General features: G+C 37.7%; 2 protein-coding genes across 2 annotated transcripts in view; one reads left to right on the top strand and one right to left on the bottom strand.

The window, feature by feature from the left end:
* Positions 1–1,126: 1,126 nt before the first annotated feature.
* LOC141434165 (uncharacterized) lies at positions 1,127–10,619 on the bottom strand. Its single transcript, XM_074096490.1, has 9 exons — positions 10,207–10,619; positions 9,862–10,062; positions 8,158–8,262; positions 7,926–8,075; positions 6,567–7,846; positions 5,195–6,392; positions 4,652–4,770; positions 3,218–3,605; positions 1,127–1,610 (listed from the first exon to the last, which is right to left on the bottom strand). Exons 1-9 carry the CDS (start codon positions 10,346–10,348, stop codon positions 1,357–1,359), a joined length of 3,837 nt encoding a protein of 1,278 aa, XP_073952591.1. The 5' UTR covers positions 10,349–10,619; the 3' UTR covers positions 1,127–1,356.
* Positions 10,620–14,338: 3,719 nt separating this feature from the next.
* DUBAI (Deubiquitinating apoptotic inhibitor) overlaps positions 14,339–25,393 on the top strand; it is a gene marked incomplete in the record, with an annotated part of 38,943 nt that continues 27,888 nt past the window's right edge. The window contains 3 exon segments of the mRNA XM_074096478.1: positions 14,339–14,806; positions 17,420–17,583; positions 22,628–22,780. Of these exon segments, the coding sequence (XP_073952579.1) occupies positions 17,427–17,583; positions 22,628–22,780 (310 nt within the window).

Here is a 25,393-nt window from a genome sequence, read left to right as displayed (position 1 = left end):
CAAGACTGACGTCAAACTCAAACGGATATTGAGATGATTGAGTGGTTTGTTCACGGTGTTTCCGTTCACTGCTAATCTCGTGGTTAATCTTACTATAATATTATAAACGCGAATATTTGTATGGATGGATGTTTGTTACTCTTTCACGCAAAAACTACTTACAGATTTGCATGAAACTTGGCATAAAGGTAATGAATTATCATAGAGGGTACTTTTTATCCCGAAACAATGTATAGTTCCTGTGGGATGAAACAAGTTTCAAACGAGGTACATATCTGCGCGAGCGAAGCTGCGGGCAAAAGCGAGTTTCGAATATAAATGTGATAATTACCTTTAATTTTGTTTACAAAAATTCACGATTCAAGAGCGGCACAAATTTTACGGCTTTCGGAGCTTTTAGGTCCTTAAGTATCCAAATTTATCATTTTAGACCACCTATTTAATGATTTACCAACAGCACGTACGTCACCGGAAGCATATTATACAAATTCACTTCTTGTGCTTGTATGCATGGACGAGTGCAAGTACTCGTTCGTACTTTTACCACAGATAAAGGAAGCTGTTTACGAAAGCGTACCTACCCTCAAATTTTTATTCATAAACCCTTTCAAACCAAGCAAAATACCTATAACAGACAGACACGCAAGGACATTACGAAGCTAACGGCTGTAAAGAGTTCATCTATGCCATTTTGGCGACGGGGATCCTTAACAAAATCATAATACCCAAATCAGACTTTTCATAATAAAATGATACTAATTAATAAACGGTGTGTGGTTTAGGATTGGCAAACAAAATCAGTCGATTGTTATACTAGTTCTGAGGCCGTATTGCCTAACGTTTCTGACGCTCGCGATCGCAATCACAATATAACAGATTTCGAATACCCTCCTAACGCCCAAAGTCCTTTATAAAGGACTTATCAGTAATTTGACATTGAACTCTCTCAGAAGTGATAAAGTTTCATGTTCATAAAACAAACATTTGACTTGGGCGTTAGGATACAAAAACTGTCATTTGATTGCGATCGCGAGCGTCAGAAACGTAAGGCAATACGGCCTCTGTTCTGCGTTGTTCTTAGCGTGACTTTTGTTTTTTGAGATTGAAGGTGGCGAGTAAATAAGTATAACGTGTTTTTGCACTGCAAATAATGTAATAATGACTCTTTTTTTCCTAAATAGGTATGTTAAGCGTAAATACATTTCGTTATTATACTGTAATAATTAATTATAAATACAGAAAACCACTGATAACTTGGTAATAATTTACCATACAGTAACATATTCAATTTATATCACGACTTTTCAAACCGAACCTTAACAACACCACGCACGGGATTTCCGTGATTTCACTGGCTCAGGTATTTTTGTATTCTTTTTCTTTCTTTCGACTTGGTTTCTGCACTGGGTTGTGTTTGTAGTCTATTAGTCCGAGGACTGTTATTTTGTACCGGTCGATGGTTTCGTTGAGAACTGTCTGGAATATGCTCTCGAACACTTGTTTTTTGACGGTGGCTTCTTCTGCGTGCAGAGCCGTCCACTCCGGCTCGCAGCGCCGCCACTCCGCAAACAGTATGTCGTCGATGTGATCCGATCGCCGAGCACCGACACCTGCCAAAAAAAACTTTATAATGATATGTTGTCCTCCATGTCGTGTACGACACGGGCGAACCTATAGGCTTGTTTATTATGCGATGTTTAAAACTTTCATGATTCTCACTCATAGTTAAATGGGTGAAGACCAAAAAGTTGCACACCTTAACACAGGTAATATTTTTTTCCATTGTGACACGAAAATTAATCATACATTTGTATGGGTAATTTTCGTGTCACAATGGAAAAAATCGAGTACTGCCTTTTCGCAACGTAACGTTTGGCAACCTGTTTCATTTCGCAACTTTTCATTTCGTAAACTCTAAAACTGTAAATATTTTAGGATTTATTTCAGGGCCATCGTGTAAGAACCCTTTAGGTTAGGTTAGGTTGGTTTTATAAAAATCCTGAAATATTTACAGTTTCAGAAATATTAAACAGTTGGGAAATGAAAAGTTGCGAAATGAAACAGGTTGCCAAACGTTATTCGCCGAAACATTAGTAAACCGGAAAAAATAATATACTCAGCGGCACAATTTGGCCCACCCTTCATACAAAATTACCGATTCTGTATACATTTGAGGGCCAGATTGTTTGCCGCCCAGTATAGTAATTCTAACTACCTGCGTCAAGATGTGCAATTTTTTGGTCTTCACCCAAATGCCATTTAAACGGGTCTTATCGCAACACAAAAGTAAAAATTACCTCGACGATTCGACCACATTGCAGTGGCCGTGGTCACGAGTAGACTGAAGTGTAGAGAGAGGGTCATGTCTGTTTAGCAGCGCGAGTCCTTCGAACTACCCGCACTTGATCACTAATAGTATCGGCACTCGTTTCTTGAAGTACCCGCACTTGGTAATTTTTAATAGTCCCTCACACTGATACACAACACTAACAAACCAATTTCAGTCTACTCGTGACCACGGCCACTGCAATGTGGTCGAACCGTCGAGGTAAATATAAATCTTGTTTTGAGATAAGTCCCGTTAATGGCATTTGTTTATTATGTGCCCGAATATGCTAATATAACGTACTTGACCTACAGAATACGTCAAAAACTAGACGGTTACGAAGCAAAAGGTGCTCTCGTTTAATTTCTCTCTTTATTATTTGACTGTACATAACAGCGACTGATTTACTTCTGAAACTATTTAACATGATTTATCTAACACTTTCCACTGTATTTTGTTTACATAATCTTTAAATATTTATATCTCTGAAAGAAAGCTTTTTAGCATCCCGAATCAAGGCTCATAGTTTTTGTACAGTCGAGTTCATAAACTTGAGAGCAAAAATTTGATCAAAAATATCTTAACACGACTCTATTGTTAGCGGCGCAGAAGAGAGTTCAGATATTTTGGCTCACAAGTTTATGAACTCGACTGTATCATACGTCCTTTACATGTGATGAATCAAAAGAAAGTTTACACTCTAGGAAAATTGTTACGTCTTGTACAGGTTACATTGTTATGGTACTATATTATTGTATTGTCTTCAGAACTACGCATATTAGCCAAGATTCGTACCTGAACAACAATATCATCATCATCAGCATCACAACATAGATACATAGTTACCAGTAAAGCTAGTAGTAAAAACATGTTAAAAATAAAAGCTCTTACCCGAGACAACTGTCGGAGGAACACCAGAGAGCAGATCTTTAACATCTCCAATTGTTTTAATCGCAGTTTTCTCTGGGCTCGCCTTCTGTTTATGTGGCAATAAGTTACACGCGTCCCAAGGATCGTCACTAAGCTCCAATCTTTGCCTTTTCAGAGATTCATCGCAAATGTCTTTTATGAATACTTCAAATGGATCGTTGGGGTCGACAGTCAAGAGTTCTCCATGTGTGACATGTTTTATAATTTTTTGCTCTACAGCTTCATCCATGAGGAACGTGCGCGGAGGTTTGTTGAGCTGGCTGTGAGGCGGAGTGTAGGGGGGCGGTGGTTTGTCTGGTATCTCTCGCACGGCTAGTAATTGACATTGTTGCTGTTCCAACGCCTTTATCTGGATAGAACATACATAATGTTTTTAAGTTTTTGATTCAAAACCTGTGAGTTTGCTGTGGTATCACTTAAAACACCATCATGTAGAAAATGCAATTTCATTTATCTGAAAACCAAGTCCTCGAAAAAATTGCTTAACGATTTACGGTAAAGCATAAGGTAAAATTAAGTAAAAATAATGCCCATAGACTCTTGGTTTAGTAAATGTAGTAGGTATGTCCTACCCTATTAAAAATTCTTTTTGCGCAAGACGTGGCCATTCGAAGAGTTAAAAAGATTTAGACACGCTTTACTCTTATACTCTAACAGCCTTATTCATAAAAAATCCTTAATTGAGGTTTGATCGGTCTGTTATTTAGCAGACTGATTAAGCTTGTTAGACGGTTGTCAAGAAGTATGATTCATAAACGCTTGCTAGCAGTCTGCTAGTTGTTGAGCTGCTGATAGACGGATTAGAGGCGTTATGTTGGCCATCTTGACAAATCAAAGACAAAAAATGGCCTCATTGATAATTAAAAAAAAAATGACAGCAGTGACAGCAAATTAGCAGGAAAAAAGCGAGATGTTTGTTTTCCCGCCATTTCCGATCTGCATGTTTAAAAGTCGTAATTATGTTAATCATCCTAATTTTTTTTTTTCATATTTATTGTTAGTAAAGTAGCAGTAATTTTAGAGGATTTTTAAATACAAATTCCTGAAAATAAATTTTCCTGTTTTTTTTTCATCTTTGCGTAACTTCACCCTTCACTAAAAATATCTTCGGTATGGTTTTTTGCTCTTGTCAAAGTCAGCTGTTCAAACTTGTGGCGGCCATTTCGTGACTTAGCAGGGAAATAAAGGAGGGTCTACGGTCCTCTAACTTTAGCAGAGCCTTGATCGACTGATTAGCGCTAACAGATGTTTATGAATCACGTTTTTTAGCATCGGAGGCTCTAACTTTTTATGAATAAGGCTGTAAGACTATAGCGTTGTGTATTCTTCAACTGGTTTGCTACTTTAGCTGATGGACATTGAAGATTACCACAAAAAAGTCTAATTAGGCTATACCTCTCTCTCTATCGCCAGTTGCTGACGGCGTAACTCTTCTGCCTCGTTGTGGCCCGGAGCGAGCGTAGACAGAGATGACACGCTAGGACATAGCGCCGCACTGCTTGAACTATGGCTCTCTGTAATTACGTGATAAATAGTTAATAATACACCTAATGCCAGAATTTTTGCAAGGAAATCGTTGTGACTACAATCTGAGGTAGGACAGTGACGTTTATTCAGCGACAAGACGACCTCTGGACGGCTAATTTGTTAAGACTTATTGCAAGGAAAAATCTCAGGCAACGTGGTCGTAACGACTGGACGTTGTTGGGCGGCAGCGTAAATCTGATCTATTAGCCAGATGCGTTGACATAAATTGTTTGTTCAATTTTATCGATGATACTTACTTTCCTTTTTGCTTTAGATAATTACCTTTTGAAATAAATGCGATTTTATCACTAACTTTCAAAACGTTAATGGCAACAATAATCGTGTACACGTTCCTCGAATGCGCCAAAAATATTGACATAATGCTACATTAGTGCGGTAGAAAAAGCTTACCTGAGCTTGTAGATGATGATTCTGGTCCGTCAGAGCTGGGAGGTTCGGGCGAGGCAGCAGCGCCGGGCGGCACGGGCAAAGGCCCGGCCTGGTTTAGTACTTCTGTCACATCCCTGCCCTTCACTGATTGAGTCTCTACAGAAATAGACAACACCTCGCATGCGCAACCCTGTTCAAAGTCATACCGATTCAACACAGTCTCAGCACTACCGCTAGTCATGGTTCCTGCACTCTGTCCACTACCTCTATCATAATGATCCTGTTTAATATCAGATGCCTGAACATATGAATCCTTGATTTCGAACACAGAACTCTGGTTGTGGTACTCGACATCAGGTAAATCTATTGGCGACTTGCCTCCATCGCTTAAGCCTTTGTAGTACTGATCATACTCGTCCACGAGACTGTGCGCTGTAGATGGCGAAGTAGACCTGTCAGATTCTCTACTTTTTATTTTATCCATGAAATTTTCGACAAAATCATCACAAAGATTCTTGTGATGGGAGTTATTAGATGAGTTCACAATATTTCTCAAAGCCTCCTCATTCACTTCGTATTGTTTCCCGCTACTAAATATCTGCGGCAGCGAAAGGCTTTGAAAGAGAATATTTAAGTAGCTACCGTCGACTGCGACAAAGTTTTCGGCTGCCGTGTCAGTCATTTGGTCTACATAAACGGGCGTGTCTAAGATGCTGTCGCCTGTCTGAATACACTTCTCGGCCGATGAAGTCTTGTGCGGGATATCTTGTAATTTTTCTGGTTTTTGCTTTGGTGATACACTTTCATCACACCCACTGCTTGACAAATCAAAACATTTGAGAGGTGCTACATTACGATCCGCAGCTGTGTTTCTCTTCAACTTCTTCTTTCCTAACAATATCTGATCTACGTCTACGTTGTTCTTTAATTTTAATTCTATGTTATTTCTCGTTTTCATTAGAGCCGCTTTGCGCTTCTCTGACAACGTCAGCAAAGCTTTGCGCATCCGTTGCATTTCTCCGCATTCATGCTGCAGTTTCAATAAAGCACCGCGTTGTTTTTTCTTCAACGTCGACACGTCCGTATTTTCTTGCTTCTTCTTGTTTTCTAACCAAATAATCTGACTCTTAGTAAAATCTTTCAATGCATCTTCTCGCATTTTTAATACAAAAAGGAGATTCTTGGCTCGCCTCTGTTCATCGCGGATAAGTAAATTAAGCTGAAACGGTAAATTTTGTCATTAATCAAATTAAAAAAGACAAAAACATTTTTTCGCTCAATGATCACACTTACATACATGTGATAAAGTAATGACTCAATTTACAGAGCAGAATGTTGTGTATGTGTAGTCATTGCTGTCAAAATATTTACTGGTATTACGAATAGCACTTACCAGACAAAGACTTTTCGACGCCATTGTTTCGATATCGTCAACATGCGCGAGTGTGTTAGCGCCATTTTCAATCTTGGACAATAAGGAATTATACTCCGAATTTTTAAAATCCAATCCTGTTTTCCTTATCCAAGTGTCAGGTTTCTCAAGAGGAAAGCATTTTTCAGATAAAGAACAACTTTCTAAGTATTGTAAAGATTCGAAAAACGAATCAATAAAATGTAGTTCTCTTTGGAACTGTTCGCAAATGTAGTTGTTCTGCAATAATCCACTATTAACACTTATAGTACTTATTAAGTCAGATGGCTTTACTAATTTAGTATTTTTAAAGATATACGAGCAGTCAAGAGCTTGGAGTTCACATAAATTACTACGTAGACCAATAGGTTTCTCTTTTTTGCCTCTAAAATTATCTTCTTCAGAGCTCTCACAGTCATTTAACTTCTTTTTAAAGACGGATACTACATTTAATGGGTAACCTAATGGACTAGACGATTGATGAGACAAGCCGTCGTCACTGCTGCCGACAACATGGAAATTTATTTTTTGCTTGGTTGTGTATGTAACAGTGGCTCGACCAATTATAAAGGACTTGCTGTTAATAAATCCATGATGGTTGACATTGTTTTCTTCTTCGGGACTTATTTTAAATGATGGTGTCATTGATGTTTGAAGATTTGGTAAAGAATGACTACAAAAAGTGACTAAATCTTCTTTGAGATAATTATTTTTATCCTTTGTTAATGTAACATTTGGTATATCAAGCTTATCAAAGATCTCTTTTACTTGTTCAGTTTGAATAGCACTATCCTGGAGATGGCAAATATCATTCAGTTGACTATTTAATGTCTCAGTTGCTTGATTTACCAGCATTGGTAGTGGAGTTGTTCCCACATTTGCATCTGTAGGATGTACATCAGTACCCATGTCAGTGCTACCATCTACATTAGCACGAACATCTGTATGATATATGTCAGACTCTGATGTTGTTTCTTCTAATTCTATTTTCTTGTTGTTAAATTGATTATCAAGTGGCACATGTATTACAGTGATAGGCCTAGTATTTGATTTAATGTCTTTTAATAATTCTATCTTAGTTCTGCTTTGTGGAGCTGTTCTTGTTGCACGGTTTTTTTCTGAAGGCTGTTTAGGAGTTGTATATTTAACCTCCTCAAGATTTTTTTTGTTCAACATAGATATTTCTTTATCACTCACACTGGGATTTGATATATTTTTGCTTGTATTTATCTTAGAACTGTTGTGTGTGAACCTAGGTGCTTCTGAAATATATAACGATGCACAGTGAAATTTAAAATTAACTGTAATATACAAATATCACAATAAAATTCCATTGCATACCTCTCTCTCTGATACTTCTAGTTCGGGTGTTATCAGGTAATGAACGATTGTTCGGTGATGATTTACCACTAAGACTCAGTTTAGGAACACTGTTATCTCTCTTAGTCTGGAGATTATTTGATTTGGCACTTTGCTTAGAATCGCGAGCATCTGCAAATATTAAATATAAAAGTATCAAGTGAGCATGTAGTAATAAATACACATAAAGGAATTAAATCTTGTTTATACTTACATTTCAGTGGAGTATTTGTTAATCTACAATTACTTCTCTGTATTACATGTTTCTCGCTTTTGGAGACACTTGTTGTAGATTTTGTAGATATTTTCTCATTCCAAACTATTCAACAGAAGAGTTTATAAAACAAAACCATAAGAAATAACCGATTATGTTAAATTAAAAAACAAATAGATCTAAATATCCTAACTCAAGATCGGATAAGTTATAATGAAAAATATTGAGTAACATCAACATTAATACTTTTGAGTCTTGGTCTTAGCATGAGAATGAGAAGTAGAAAACCTTTATGCAGCGTTTCTACCAATAATGTGCGAGGATGTGTTGCGAGGGATATGTTTATCATTACCCAATAGAATCGCTTCATTTACTTATCCTCGCACAGCACATCTCTGGTGGAAACAGTTGAGCATAGCGAGGCGAGGTAAATGAAGCGTTTCTATTAGTTAATGTAAAACCATTCATATCAACACATCCTTGCACATTTCTGGTGGAAATGCTGCTTTATTCGCTGAGAGAGCATGTCACTTAACTTGTAGTGGTACTGGTACATCCATGATAGAAATTTGATGCATTTAGCATGCAGTGCACAATAATATGGATTGAAGCACTCTCAGTCTTTCCCAAAGTTGTCCCAAAATATTCTTTATAGGACAGAGCAGCATTCATTTTCGATGAACAGCTGTCTTAAGGCCACTTGCAGTAGATATAAAAAAAATACCCTGGGTTATGGATGACAGTTTCCTGAGTTCCTGGGTTTGCGCTTAACCCAGAGTTATATTGTTTACTCTGTGCAAGTCCGCCTTAGGCACTTAAGTAGTAGTAAAACCGCTCAAACAGTAATGCCAGGTAAGCTGGGTCCCAAACTTAGTAACTTTCTATATGACTCACAATCACAGACCTAATAGGTATAAGAGGGATAGAAATGTTAGAATATTAACTTTCTTCCATTATCCATGTCAGATTTTTTTTACCTATCTTGCCATTGATAAGCACACATTTCTTAATAATTTTGTAGATTTCCATAGCAGTATTCATCAATGAAATTTAGGCTAACCTAGGAAATTAACATAGTGGCTTTTCAGTCATATGTGCAGTTGTGTTTTTAGCTTGTATGACATTTCTATTCCTTTTATTATTTGTTTTGTGGCTGCAATCCACACAACTTTGGAAAAGACTGGGAGTGCTTCACTCCATAACTGTGTGCTGCATGCTAAATGCATCAAATGTACCATGAGTAGGACATTCCACAATCATCATTTTCAGATCTAGAGGGAAGTCTTATTTGTTCCATTCCATGCCACTTCTATCACTCCTGCTGGCTTGCGCTAAGGCACTGACTTCAAACGGTAGTAAATTATTTTCATGGTTTTTGTTGTTGGTTCAATTTTTTTATACAACACAAATGATTACCACACAAGCCCTAGCATCATTGTCTGTACAGTTAAAAAATAATGAAAACATGACAATAATACATACACATCCCTCCTCCTTCCTTTTTTTATCCGATATTTATTATAAATAAACTATAATAAAAAAAAATGCCAGTAACATTTGATGATTTCTCAGAATTGTACAAGTAATGTAATGCTGTAGCAGGGTGCATAGAACTGGATTTATATTCATACATACATGATAGTGAAAAACATTAACTTCCTAGTAGGGCTTCACCTCAGTCCTATGAAGAATGGTTTTACCAACCTTGATTTTGAGTAAGACTGTTGTCATCATTTTCACAAATTGTCACTGTTTTCCGTTTTGCGTGAGTAGTAGAATTTGTTTTTGACTGGGCCATTGTGCTGGTTTTGAGAGATCGAGTTGTCTGCTGCTGCGCGTCATCTAGCTCAATAATTCGGCGTAGTCTTGGTTGTAACGTGTAGCTACCGTGTTTAGGCCACGATACTGTAATATATCAATAAACCATCAAGTATTTACATCATGAGACCTTCTGCAAACTTGTTTTATTTTGCCTTTGAAACCAAATGAACACGCAATGATAACAGTTCATGGTAGGACTTTTAATAACAAGATTTATCTATCACATACCTTTTGAATCATAGTCAAAGTCCGGCAACTTAGTGTATTTGATTACGGTGCGTTTCTTTTCTGGATATGCGGAGTCTTCGATTTTAAGGAAAAACACATCATTGATATCAGAATCAACCCTCGGAGACACCGATGCATCCATTGCTCACTATTAAATTTTCAGAAAGTATATATGTTTAGAGATGTAATACAACACCACATAATGTAAAATATATTCTGCGCAGAAAACCAAACATTAAAAATAAGTCACAAAATGTTTAGCTGTTCTAGTTAATTTCGGGTAATTTTTACATTTTTACATTGTAATGTTTTTGATTGCTTTTATTTTTGACATCGTTTTTTACGCTTAGTTTATATATGTACTCTGTGGCTGTAGCAAACGACATGCAATGCAAACGACTCGGAACCTGATATTGCCATTCTTCACAGCCTAATGTAGCCAAATTTGAACTGAGGTCGCCTAAAAAAGTAGCCTATGTGTTAGTCCAGAACAGGTGTCAAATTTCATAACTAGAAGGGGCTGTAAGATTAGTAAGATAATGCAAAATATTACTACGGAAGCCTGCGCTTGGTCAGTTTTATGGTTATTTATTTTGTTATTGTTATTTATTTGTTAATTATTTTTTAGGGTTCCGTACCTGTAAAGGAAAAATGGAATCCTTATAGGATCACTTTGTTGTCCGTCCGTCCGTCTGTCAAGACCTTTTTCTCAGGAACGCGAGGAGGTATCAAGCTGAAATTGATATTTTGAGTGGAGTATTTTGCTGTGCAATCAGTAATTTTATTGTGAATTCGGATTTTTTTGGATATAAAAAGGACTTTTTTTGTGCTTTTAAGTAATACCCTTAAACAACGTGATTCCATACAAATTGCCGTGCACTGAAAACCTATAGGGTACTTCAAGTTGTCCTAGAAACTTGAAATTTGGTGTGAAGGTAGCTATTATAACACAACCAACTAGAAGTCTGAAAATCTTGTTTTTTTTTTCTGTAAATATCATTGACCAATATAATCTGACCCCACACTGCGTACGTTTTGCTTAGGAGCAGGGCTCTGCTTACACTGGACCAAATGTATAAAATCACTCGGAAAAAGCGGGAAATTTCTTCAACACGATTCCGGTTACATACCTATAAATTTGTACGGAACCCTCAGTGCGCGAGTCCGACTCGCACTTGCTTTTTTTTTATTAATTCATCCACTCTTTTTTTTTGATCCCACACAATCTACATTTTGCGTGGGAGGTATTTTTTTTTCTTGTGCTTATGTTAATTTGTGTTGTGATTCTTTCGTTCAACTTCTTGTCCTTTAAGTGGCCTCAAAGGCGACCAGTCGCCATTTAGAATTGTACGTCGCCGATTTTCATCTTGAGTAGCCTAATTGGCGACAAGTTGCCTACGTTGACAGCACTGATGTTGTTCGCTATATATAGAAGGGCTACTCCCGAAGTTCTTGTCGTGCGTTCCCTCTCACTCTCGTATTAAACAGTGTAAGTGTCAGAGGGACCGCACGACACGAACTTCGAGTTCTGAGTTTCGTAGTAGCCCTGCTGGCTACACTATACCATAGAATAAGTAATAGTACAACTAGTACAATCCAAGTTTATGTAAATGTAACTATACAGGGCGACTACTACGAAATTCTAAAACCGTACCGTCCCTTTCACTCTCGTTTTAAATAATATACGCGTTAGCGGGATGGCAAGATACGAAGTTCGAATTTTGCTCTTCGTAGTAAAGAGGGCCTACTCCGAAGCGTATTGTACCGTCCCTCTCGCTCTCGTCCTACTTAATATTATAAATGTGAGTTTGTGAGTGAGTGAGTGAGTGAGTATGTTTGTTACTTCTTTACCCTGAAACGGCTGGACGGATTTGGATGAAATTTGGCAAAAAGTTAGTTTATAACCTGGATTAAAACATCGGATACTTTTCATCCCGATATTTTCACGGGATAGGGATAAAGTCTCGAAATAACAACCGCTGGGCTTAGAGTCATGACATTTGGTATGTAGGTAGTTGGACGTCTGGAATAACACATAGGCGACTTTTTATCCTGATATTCTCACGGGATACCTAGGGATAAAATCTCGAAATAATAACCGCTGGGCTTAGAGCCATGAAATTTGGTATGTAGGTAGCCGGACATCTGGAATAACACATACGCTACTTTTTATCCCGATATTCCCACGGGATAGTTTTGTAACTAAGGGACCCCTTACATCCATGAATTATTATTATTATTATTAAATAAATAAATAAATATCACGGGACAATTCACACCAATTGATCCAGTCCCAAAGTAAGCTTAGCAAAGCTTGTGTTATGGGTACTAAGCAACGGATAAATATAATTATATAGATAGATACATACTTAAATACATAGTAAACACCCAAGACCCGAGAACAAACATTCGTATTTTTCATACAAATATCTGCCCCGACACATAATTATTATTATTATTATTTTGTAATTTTTTCTTTAATTGTATACTGTAGTTTTTAAGTATTTTATTTGTAATTATGTTATTTTGAAAAAATGACTGCCAAGTTTCTTGCGGTGCATTCTTCTTGGCAATGATGGTCTTTCCGAAAGCGCTGGTAGTTAAAAAAAATGACGTGTAAAAGTGCCCATTGCGGCCTTTTTACTGAATAAATGATTTGATTTTGAATTTGAATTTGGATAGGGATTTATTTTAAATTTCATCACTGAGTTTGGAGTCTTGAATTCTGTACAGTTATGAATAACTAAGATAAGAATTGAATGAATAATAAAAATTGTGAATTCACAACACAACCTCAATGAAGACAACGATATCAATTTTAGAAAATTCCAGGGAAATTTTGTAAAATCCCGAAAATTTCAATTGCAACTACCAGGCCGAATAGTTTACGCGTGCGAAGCCGCGGGTAAAAGCTAGTATTAAATAAAATAATAGTGTCAGAGGAACCGAACGACACGAACTTCGATTTTTGAATTTCGTAGTAGCCTGAAGGGAAAATTTTCGAAAAGAAAATTTATTTAACTCGCATCGCAAATCGCAATGTATACAATAGCTTCTTGTTTGCAATGAAATGAAACAGAGTTATAGTTGTTTCTGACCCCCGACGCAAAGAGAGGGGTGTTATAATTTTGACCGCTATGTGTGTTTGTGTGTCTGTCTGTGGCACCGTAGCTCTTAAACGGGTGGACCGATTAGAATGCGTTGTTTTTATTTGAAAGCAGGTTTTCTAGCAATGGTTCTTAGACATGTTTTATCAAAATTGGTTTAGCCGTTTTTCAGATATTGAACTTTGGAAGTGACAAAGTCGGGGGTTTTCCAACTTTTTTTGGTTAGATTATTGTCCCTTACAGAGCTCTTACATCTACTTCAGTGCCTATTTCAATCAAAGCCGACGCAATCCTGATTTTGATTACCTATTTATGAAAATTATGAATGACATGTTTAGCACATTGTGCTAAACAAAATTATAACGCGTGCGATGTAATATTCTATTCATTGAATGATACCTTCCTTATTTATTTGTTGTGGTTCTTGAAAACAAAATATCTATACACAAATATAAATAACAAAATATCCTATCTCTTATCTCTTTATAGTACTCTGAGGTAGTCTGTGAAGTCTGTGCAATAGATATATATAGTATTTGACTAGATAAATACTCAAAGCTGCAGGGCTACTACGAAACTCGAGACTTGAAGTTCGTATAGTACCGTCCCTCTCGCTCTCGTATTAAATAGTGTAAGTGTCAGAAGGACCGCACTTCGAACACGAACTTCGAGTTTCGAGTTTCGTAGTAGCCCTGCTGGATCTCTATAATATATCTATGATCTCTATAGTCTAAGAAACGCCCATAGAATAGAAACTGACAGGAGCTTCTATGGGCGTGTTCACGAAAAACAGGGATGGTATTTCCATGTAGGTATTATTTGAGCCGGGAAAGAGTGTCACCCAAAAATTATAAGTTATTTTAAGTATTGTTATGCCTTGCAAAGAATGTTATTCTTTCCATTTATTCTTAAAATAATTCATACAATAACGAATCAAAAGAAATTTACTAGTTCTGTGGAGTTCTATCTATGAGTTTATGCTCAGGTTCAATCCAACCAATCACAATCAGTCAAGTCATAGACAACACTAGTCTGGTAACTTTACTTACATTTACGACTCATGGAAAATGGAAAATTTTGCTAGTGAAACAAAAATCAATTCGCTCGTTAAAAAGCTAATTTTCGATAATGCTGTGATTGAAAAGTTTTTTGTTAGTGTTGCTGATGTTCATGAAATAACGATTATTTTTGTGTAGTTGCAGTGCATAGACTAGACACTGCATGGCTGATCTCGTTGGTGTTGGACAGTGTTGGTGTTCAATGAAGACGGACTTGCATAGTGGTCACTTTGTTGTTCAAATGTACTTCTTTATGCGAGGCAGCAAGTGTTTGCTTTAATTGTATTTTATAAGATTCCACTATGCTTTCTTTGGCATTCCATCATAGATTTAAAAGATATGATGCAAAGGACAATGTGTTTTTCTATTTTTGACGAGAACTGGTGAACCCACCTGCATTTATTGTTAATACCTACATAAGGACTTCGAACGAATGTGAGTATATTTATTTAAGTTTTCATCATTTATCAGCAATCATTATCACCAGATGTGATGTGGAGGCCATTTTATATTCCTTAGCTATATTTCTACGTATATCAGCGGGCAGGGGTGGATGCAAATGCGCATGTGATGTGTAGGGGTGCAATATTTTGACATCCACGGCCTATTGCGTAGCCGTCGGGCTGGAGCAATTGCCAGTCGCCAGTAGCCTCCTGTCTCGGTCGCACAATGCGCTGCGGCCCGCGCGTATAGGCTTTTTAATTTTACACCATGTCTGAATGCAATATTGTTCCCTACAATAAGAATATTAACAGGTAGATCCAAACCTAACATAAATTTGTTGCAACAGCAAGCAGTGAAAACTATTTGGACTTCATTGTTATTGTAAAAAATTAAGGAAAACAAAAACTTATTTTTGTTGTTGTTGCTGCTTTTACCTGTCTTTATTTGGTTGATGCAACCTGCTTTGTTAATGGATGGATCCTTCTCACAGGTATATCTTTAATTGATGTGTCCCGCTAATGCAAATATGGGTCAGATATGAGGTCAGAATATGAGTGCCGCCGCGGAGTCTCGGTTGCGGTTGAGTAACGGCTGTTTTGGGCCGAGACAGAGACCGAGATCTCAGTCTTGGTCTTCCTACCAACCTCAGTCAGATTGAATTGCTTTTCCATTATCTTTTTGATCAACTGACAATACCTACATTAAATTAAAGATGAAATAGCTCTTGGATAACAATTGCATACTATAACCTTGACAAGATCGTAAGTGACACTCGGTAGAATGCTGTTGCAGGGAACCTCTGCTGCCTTTTAACAAGGTTATTTTTTAAAGTCAGGCAAATGCTGACTGCATCAGGGTTCTACAGAGACTTGTCAAGTTATATACATTACACTTTTTGGGATTTCTTACTGAAACTGAAAAAACATGACCTGTATGGGATTGCTTTGTTGCCTGTCTTTGCATGCATGTTGTAACTCTTTTCTCAAAAATGTGTGGAGGTTTCAGGCTGAACTTCATATGAAATTTTTAGAAATGTGGTCACTTGCAACTGTAAAAGTAAAAAATATGTATATCTTAGTCCACACAGGCAAAAGAAAAATTATCTTCATATAATATAAAATGGGTATCAAAATCTAGATTACTTCATGCCATCTACATATACAAATATTATGTGTGGCAAGAAGTCTCATCACAAATAAAGATAAAATGCAGAGAATCACTGATTGCTATCGATAATAGAAAGACTGTCATTTAGTTTAGCAAAAATAACTTGGTTTACAAATATATATATATATATATATATACTAAAGCCTTACTAAAACATGCTATTGAAAAGAAAAGTAATTTTTGCCCATGGTAAAGCATAAATTTAAAAGTTTAATCAATTTTTACTTTTATAGTGCATGTTTAAATTCAGTTTGCACTTGCCTGTCTTTTTTTAAATGAGTTTCACCTCATTTAATGAATGAAAAGGCTCTGGAGTTAGCATAATGACTCCCTTGAATATTGTAGTACTGTGCTATGGTAACTTTTTATGCCAATTGAGCATGGACCAGCAGACAGGTTATGTATTTATTTTTCACTAAAATAAATCTCTTTTTACAAGACTTGTATTCACTTTTTCAGGATGAAGAGAAACACTAGCATTTTATTTAGATTAAAATAAATAATGTTCATTTTAGATTAAAATAATGTTTACCTTTAGTAAGAAAAGCATTGATGTTGAGGTAGGTACAAGCTTTTTTTAAATATTTATTTTGTCATCACATATGCTATCTTTACTACTATACTATGTATAGTATACGTATTAGGATTGTTGATAATTTCACTCATTGTCCATAGTGATGTTTTTGTATGGTATGAGAAATGAGTAGGCTCATTTTTTGAAGATCCCCAAATTGTACCTTTCCGAAAATGCTGCTGGCTCTGCAAGCTGATGCCAAATTAACACTTGTTAAATTTTATGTCAAATGGAAGTATCTTAAAGATTGAATTAGGTTTTTTCTGATTGGCCCACCAAATGGGGATTTTGATCAAATTTGATGTGCCAGATGGAAAGATAGACAAAGCTGTCGCCAGCCGATGGTTCGGGGGGGGGGTGTCAAGTTGATATAGAGAATGAAAAAGTTATGAATTATAGGTATTTATTGGAATTGGTGAATTCATTTTGAGTTTCGGTTTTGACTTACAGGAATGATTGATCAAGCAAGTTAAGTCAAAAACTTAAGTCTGGTTTGTTTGCTTTGTATTTGGCAACTTTTGCTGCAGCGCCCCTCCCTGCTCCCCCTGGCGACGCCCTTGATGATAGACATGAATAGACTAACATGTAGCATACCGTGTCTTGTCTGTGAAGGTCGGGTCTTGATACAAGTTGGTGTACATATTTTAGAATTTTTTTGCTTGTGTTGGAATGATGTTGGCTCTAGTATGACACGGTCTAACTAATAGGGGAATATTTAAAAAGGGGGCCAAGGTGGCTAGTGCTAGGTTGTAAATACGAAGCCTAAAGTCCCTTGTGCTGTCATAAGTCTAGTTATCAGTTGTATTGTCTGATGTCCATGTATTCTGGAAAAGTGTTAATGTATTGTTTTTGTTTTAAACTAGCTTCAGTATGGCGGTTAAGAAGCATGAGCTGGTGCACGACAATCGCAACCAGCTGGACTTGAAGTCGCTTGCGCAGTATATTAAACTAATGAATGAGCAGCCTAACTATCTGCCACCTCCAAATGAGCTGGTCAAGAATTGCCAAGATATTGTGAAATGTTTATGTAAGTACTTTTCTCTTCTATTCATTGATGTTTCCTATTTTTTTTTTCTCTGAATGTTGCTGTTAGCCTCTGATGGCTTTTACAGCTTACTAGAGAGAGGGCCAGCTGCCAGATGGGCCACTCAGCAAGTTCTTTTTGTTGTTTAATTAAACTGATAACTCACAAAGTTCGCAAAGCTAAACTTGTAACTTCCATAATTTCGTGAGTGTGCAAAAATATTTGATATTTTCTACCGGCCCTAGAAATAGAGTCCTACGAGTATCAGATATTAATGCACGCTTTAGCGTGTCAGATATTGGGGCTGGTGACTGTATCACGTTATCGTCCGCAACTTTGTTGGCTTTGTCAAATAATGAATGCAACAAAATAATAGTACATTGTTGTAGAGGCTGAAAAGTAAGCAATAGATGAAAGGGGAGGCCTTCGATAATACGAGTTCAATTCATACATTGCACTTTTGGCCGAGACTAAACATTGTGCTTTTCACAACCACTGCGAGGAAATAAAAAACATTTATCACAAAACAAACAACAACAATTCAAAGACTGCGTTGTTCCCCGCCGTCACAGAGTAGATAATATAACAGAGACACCACCTAGTACAAGCAAATGGTATTACCCTAATACTGGCTATTAGAGATGTGCCGACTAGTCGGGAAAGCCGACTATCCGGCCACTTTCGTAGTCGGCGACTAGTCGGCGAATAGTCGGCAAAAAGCGCCGACTATCCGGCTTCTTACTTTGTACGTATATTTTAGTAAAATATTTATTTTCATGTAGGTATAGGTATACAGAGGGGAATTACATTATATAAAAACCTTAAGCTGTTAATTTTTGTAGTATTTACTGTTTTTCCTTGCCCACACGAGAAATTATATTTTGTCATTAGTTATACCTACTTGACTTTACGGGAATCATTGTCTAATTGTTCAAAAAATCCTCACACGAGACTTTCTGTTTGACATCATCATGTCAGCCGAAAGACGTCCACTGCTGGACATAGGCCTCCTCCAAGGCTCTCCACTCAGACCGGTCTTGTGCTTTCCGCATTCACCGCGATCCCGCGATCTTAACCGGGTCGTCGCTCCATCTTGTTGGAGGCCTACCGACACCTCGTCTCCCGGTCCGCGGATGCCATTCGTGAACCTTCTGACCCTATCAGCCATCAGTTCTGCGAGCAATGTGCCCTGCCTACTGCCACTTCAGTTTCGCAATTCTTCGGGCTATGTCGGTAACCTTAGTTTTACTGCGGATATCATCATTTCGGAAACCCCGTGCATAGCCCTCTCCATAGTTTTTAGTGACTTTGAGCTTCCTCATGAGGCCCATCGTTAGCGACCACGTCTCAGATCCGTAAGTGACTTCAAACACTGCGATAATTTGGAAGAAAAGACACTGCGAAGCTTCCCGAACGCTGCCCAGCCGAGTCGGATTCGACGAGTGATCTCTTTCTCGAAATTGGATCTACCTATCTGGACCGTTTGTCTCAGGTATACATAGTCGTCACCAACTTCGAGCGCAGAGCCTCCGACTATTACGGAAGTTCGCACAACATGGACATTAGACATGACTTACGTCTTGTCTATGTTTATTTTCAGGCCAACTCGGTCGGAAACTGCTGTGGTCGGCGAGCATAGCACTGAAGTCCTCCATGGTCTCTTAGCCATGACTACAATATCGTCGGCGAATCGATATCGGCGAACCGCAACGCATGTATGTGGTCTACGGTTATAGCCTTTTCGTATGCCGTTCTTTTTGACATGAAGATGATTAATTTTTTTTTAGCTCTTTCACTTTAATGATCAATAATAGTAGGCATTATTTTTACACAATATTTTATTCACAAATACACCGCTTTGTTAGATACAAAAGCAAAAATCTAGAAATAAAATAATACGAATAAAATAAAATAAACACGTTCCGACACGCTTACAGGCGTCGGTTGCGACTTGCGCCCAAATCAGCTGGTTAACAAAGCGTCACGGAAATCCCCGAAGCTGTGATCGGCTTGGCCGACTAGTCGGCCGATTAGTCGGCTTCTTTACAACCGACTAATCGGCTAGTCGGCTAGTCGGCCAAAGTCATGATCGGCACATCTCTACTGGCTATTCAACTGGCTATTTTTCTTTCCTTCAATTTTCAAAAGATGGCACCAGTGAGAACACAAATAACACGATACGTATTGCCATCTAGTGAGACACTAAGGATACGGTACACTGACAACAACCAACAAGCTCACCAACTGAGCCTGGACGACTAGAGATACGCATGATGTCTCTGTCTTATTTACGTCGTTAGAAGAGAATGGCATGTTTCTCTCAAATAGTTTCGACGAATGTGTGCAAGCGCGGGGCAAGCCCAGCAAGCGCATTCCGGTTATTCGCCATTTAGCGTCACAATTGCAAAACACTACGAAAGCCTCACAGCTGAAATGTAGCCACGTAGCCTATACTTTCGTATTCTCAATTAATTATTTTTATGGTGTTTCTTATCTTCAAATTAAGTAGTTAAATTAAGGTTGATGTGAAGTTGTGTTTATAAAATATGCTAGTCTTTATTTTAAACTCAATATTTCTACTTAATTCGGCTTATTCACATGTTATAATTTACAAATGTTAATAGTAGTGCCATCTATTGCTGTTTTTTTGTATTAAATATAGCTTGTAGGGATTGGTAGGCCCTGCCGCCGTGTGATACTCTACCGGCCCGGATAATACCGACATGGAAATACCGACCATAATCGGGTTGGTATTTCTATGTCGATATTATCCGGGCCGGTAAATAGTGTCACCCCTCCCACCAATTTTAGTTTTTCTTTTGTGACTTTTTTTTAAACGAATCCTTTCTTAATGGCCAGTACCCAACCACATATTTAAAAAATAAAAATGTCATCCTCGTCATGCCCGACCTGCAGGGCTACTCCGAAACTCGAAACTCGAAGTTCGTGTCGTGCGGTCCCTCTCGCTCTCGTATTAAATAGTATAAGTGTCAGAGGGACCGCACGACACGAACTTCGAGTTTCGAGTTTCGGAGTAGCCCTGCTGCTGCGAAGCTGTGGTGTTTTTTTATACTTAAAAAGTTAAAGCATATTGTGCATATTTAAGGAGAAAAAAACACATCATAAAAGTCATAAATGAGAGAGAGAGAGAGAGAGAGAGAGAGAGAGAACATTTATTAAGTACACATATTCGATACACATAAAAATACATTAGATGGAAAAAAAAATAACATCGAATAGTATAAAGTGGACCCCACTCAGCATAATGTTACGGCAAGCCGCAACGCTGTTTTTCAGTGGGACCCATTTAAAAACTAAATCATATAAAAACATACAACACACTATGACGACACGAACGCCAGCGGAAGGAAGTTCGCAACCGGAAATGACGCATTCTCATTGATCAACTTAATTTCACATGCAGCAGACGATTAATTTTGATTGGTCCGATTGTGGTTTCAGCACGCCAGGAATGAAGTTCTGAAATATATTCTAAAAAGTCGTATCGTACTATGAAATACATATATTGATACGACCTGTTACCGTAATGTTTTACATTGTTGTCGTGTTTTGCGAGCCAAAACATAAAATGAGTCAACTGTTAAATGTACATATATAGGCAGTTTTCGGTACTGGATTTAGGTTATCTATGGCCTATGGCCACATTTTTGTGCAGTTGTGAAATGGTCATTTAATTACTTGAAAATATTGACTGAGCAGTTAATAATTTAATGATAAACGCATTTTTAGCTTACTTAACTAAAAAAAAAAATATATTTGTGCATTTAATATTAATATGTCAAGGTGATGTGAAGTTACGTCCTTGTTGTTTCGTTTTGTATGAAAAGAAAAATTCATGTTTTATTTATTGTGTCTGCTGTGTCTGTTAATAATAAAATGACAACAGTTATCAAAAATCAAAACAGAGGCCGTATTGCCTAAAGTATCTGACACTCGCGATCACAATCAAATGACAGTTTTTGCATACAGAGACGTTTGTTTGTTTGTCTGTGCCAAACTGAGTCAAACAGACAATAATTAAAAAAAAAAAACATTGTTTTGGTTTCTATATTAAAGGTATCAAGCCGTCCAAGTTACCACTTTTGGCGATAGCAAGCGTTGCGATCGTTTTTGTTGTTCCTACTCGAACCATGCACCCGGCGGATAAATTAACATTTATATTTTTTCATCAAGTATAATTACTGGAACACTTTCAGTGAAATACATATGTTCTTAATAAGCTTTCTAAAATGCTAAATATATCTAATACAAATATCTCTTAGAAAAATAAACACAATACAGTGATCGGAATCTGAAAACGAAAAACGTTTTCGTTTTATCAGCCTGCAAAGAAAAGATATATGAATACCTAAAGTAAACCTTTCAAAAGGGATTATAAGATTTGCAGACTCTGTATCTATTGCGAGTTTGCATAGACTGCTTTTGTGCAGGTATATGACATGCTTATATTGCTGCAGTGCAATACAAATTCATTGTTCTTTGTTGCGCCTCTTCGGAGTGTCCCCGTCGGTTAGGGGCATGTCTTTTAAATTACCTATGTGAGGTGATTTTTTGCTCCCCAGAACCCCCATCTCGCGTAAGATTTTTCAGAATAATTTTGTTTAATGCGGGTACGGTACATACATGTATTAATCTTTGCTTGATTGCGTGCAAGATGTTGAAACATGTTTTATTTAATAACAGCTACTTTTGTCACAATTCTAGACTGTTTCTAGCGGAGAAGAAAAACGAGATTCTTGCTGAGACCGCTTCTCGCCCACGTGAGACTGGGTGAAATTTAGCTCGGCCACTCGCCCCTTAAATGCCTCACATAATCTCAATGGACACTCCCTCGTGTTCACACTCCCTCGTGTTCTGGGAATTGATGCTCTCTATCGATATTTCCTTCATTATTTCATTTCTAGCGTTTATTCCTTTTCCTATAACTACCACTCTATCATCCACACTACTATTTGTGATAAAATGGCAATAATTCTATCTAGCTTTGCTGTATGTATGGATAAGTGTAAATAATCTGTGTATGCAGCTCGCACATCGGGCAGCGACGTGCAGCTTTGGGATCTGCTGCAGTCCGTCGAAGAGTTCCTTCACCGCGTGGTGAACTCTGTGCACAGCGGTCTTCGCCATGAGATCATTACGGCGGTGCTCGACAAGTTCCACTCCTTTATCTTTGATCCACGTAAGTACACTAGACAGTACTGCGATTTTATACTATGCAGCGACTCCTTTCCCTCCATGGTAAAGGTGGTGTCAGTGTCTGCTATATTGTGCAAAACACGTCTCGCGCAGACGCAAAAAAAAAATTTTGGGTAAAATTCCTGTCTGTTAATACAATATAATGAAATAAAAATAAATCTCCACTGCAAAGTAAAGCCTAACTAGAGGAAGTAAATTTCCAAAAAGGATTCCAATGAGGGCTATCGCGTATGAATTCGCCACTAGAGGCGCTAGTGTAGCGTGAGGTCTCCGAAATGTCAAATCTCATAGTTCATAGGTGAACTTCGCGGGTTATTTATAACAGATGAACCCGGCTTCGCTCGGGTAAAATGTAATATAATATAGTTTGCAAAAATTTTTTGCCAGTAAAGACTGTTGTGTACTTTCGAAAAATCTGACGTTATATTCAGCCGAATTATTATCACAAAACACTTTAAACGGCCTAACTACGTATCGGTATTTCACCAGTAGATATTTCTTCCTAAATCTTATTTGCCCAAATAACTACGTAGTCAGTCCCAAAGTTCTGTCACAAATGAAATAATGATAAAACAAAAGTACCCAATCAGTTTTTTAATAAATTATGTAACTTTTTAAAAGTACATTTAATAAAAAATTAATTTAAGTACTTAAAATTATTCAAAATGACTTCCTTTGTTTTTTAATACAGCCCTTAATCGGCGCAGCCAGTCGTCTATCGCAGCACGCACCATTTTCATGTCTATTTCAGCGACTGCTTTCTTAAAGATACTTCAGGCTCTCTAAAATTTTATGGGGTTTAGCCACAGACCTTCCCCTCTAAGACCTGCAATTTTAAAGTCCAGAGGATTAAGGTTCGGACTGGAGGAAGGCCATCTTCGTGTCTTATAAGTCGATTTTTTGACGGCCAAACCAGGCTTGAGCGGTCTTGGCTTTGTGTGCTGGCGCAGAATCCTGCTGGAAACACAAAATTATGACCTGAAATAGCGTGTTGGGCAGATCTTTGACATGCTTATCCAAAAACCGTCTTCTTGGTACACTTTCGCCACTGATTTTGGGACCCCTTTTCGCAAAAAAATGAACCTCAGTTGGCCCGTAATAAGATCAGAGAATACTCTCTTCAGAGCTCCTGCGTACACTCTATCATATGTTTTATTGTACTTCTCTTTCAATATCGAAAATCTTTTCGTCTGTAAGAGGATATCACGGTTTGTCGATTTTTCGCGTACGCTTTAACACTTCCGGGATCTTTTAACCTTATTGTTTTTAGACGGGTAAGTAAGTGCCCACTCTATTTTTGTATGCTCCGCAGACTAAGATCTTCGTTTAAAACCTTTTTTGACGTTTTTCTACTGACACCCATCTGCAAAGCCATCAACTTCTGTTTTCGACAAGGATTTCTTGCTATGCGTGCTTTGATCGCTTTGATCACTGCTGGTGTTTGTACGGAGCGAGGCCGGCCATTCTTTCTTGTCCTCAACACTGGAGACTTCATTGTACCTGTCAATCGTACGGTACACAAACCTAAGCGTTATATTTACATTTTGGCAACTTGAAATGGTATGCGAGTGCCCACAGCGGTGCAATGCTAAAACAGCTATTCGGTTTTCTTTCAACGTCCACTTCATCGTGAGAAATTGCAGCGAATGACTGTTTATTGTTTAAAATAATTGACAACATTCAAAAATGGAATTCAATCAAATTTTCTTAATCATGTTTTAAATTAAAAAACAATTTGCCAGTGACAGAACTTTGGGACCGACTACGTATGTCTGTTCTTCAAAGGAAGAAATTAGACCTAAAGGCCCATTAAGTACGATCCGTCTGTACGATCGATCTGATGAAAATCGAACGAATCGTTACGTGTGTGGGGCCTTAAAAGGTCACAATGGAGAACGAAATACAAACCTGTGACACGTGAATGACGTGACACTCACCCACTTTGATGAATGACTTTGACATGTTTACTTCGCAACGCCATTATATATAACTCAGTAATTTATTCCATTTTTTATGAAAAATACTCGCTAAATCCGAATTTTCTACCTACAAGTTGTCGACTCGGAAACAAACGTCAACAACTGAAGATAGTTATAGTTGAAGTGTTGGTGATAGTTTTGAGTTTTGATAAGATCCATTCAAGTTTTCCGGCAAGACGTTCGTTTTACACAGTCACATGAGCACAGTTCCTTTGTAATGGATATTTTTTGCGTGACGCACGCGATGTGTTAAGGCGAGTCGTATCTAAGAGCTAGCTAGTATGAAACGAACGTTTAATTAAACTACCCCAAGATGGCGACTGCGGTTTGTTGTCGTGCCATTAGAATTTAACGAAATTCTCCATAATCCGAATTTGCGATATTGTTGGCTCGATCGACTAATTTTACGCTCTTCAATTTGATGTGCATTTTCTTCGAGTCTACCAGCCACCCCTGGACGAAATTATTAATATAGATTAGAATAATTTTGTGAATATTTTGGCAATATCTGAAATTAATTATGGCAAATATGCGTTCCGGGGCAATGAATGTCTGTGTTTTGAGACAGTTTTGTCTTTCGGAAACCTTTGTCATCCCGTTTTTCCGAACAAAACGGG

The sequence above is a fragment of the Choristoneura fumiferana genome, chromosome Z, assembly GCF_025370935.1.
Source record: "Choristoneura fumiferana chromosome Z, NRCan_CFum_1, whole genome shotgun sequence".
Taxonomy (NCBI): Eukaryota; Metazoa; Arthropoda; class Insecta; order Lepidoptera; family Tortricidae; genus Choristoneura; species Choristoneura fumiferana.
This window is presented reverse-complemented; position numbering and strand designations above follow the sequence as displayed.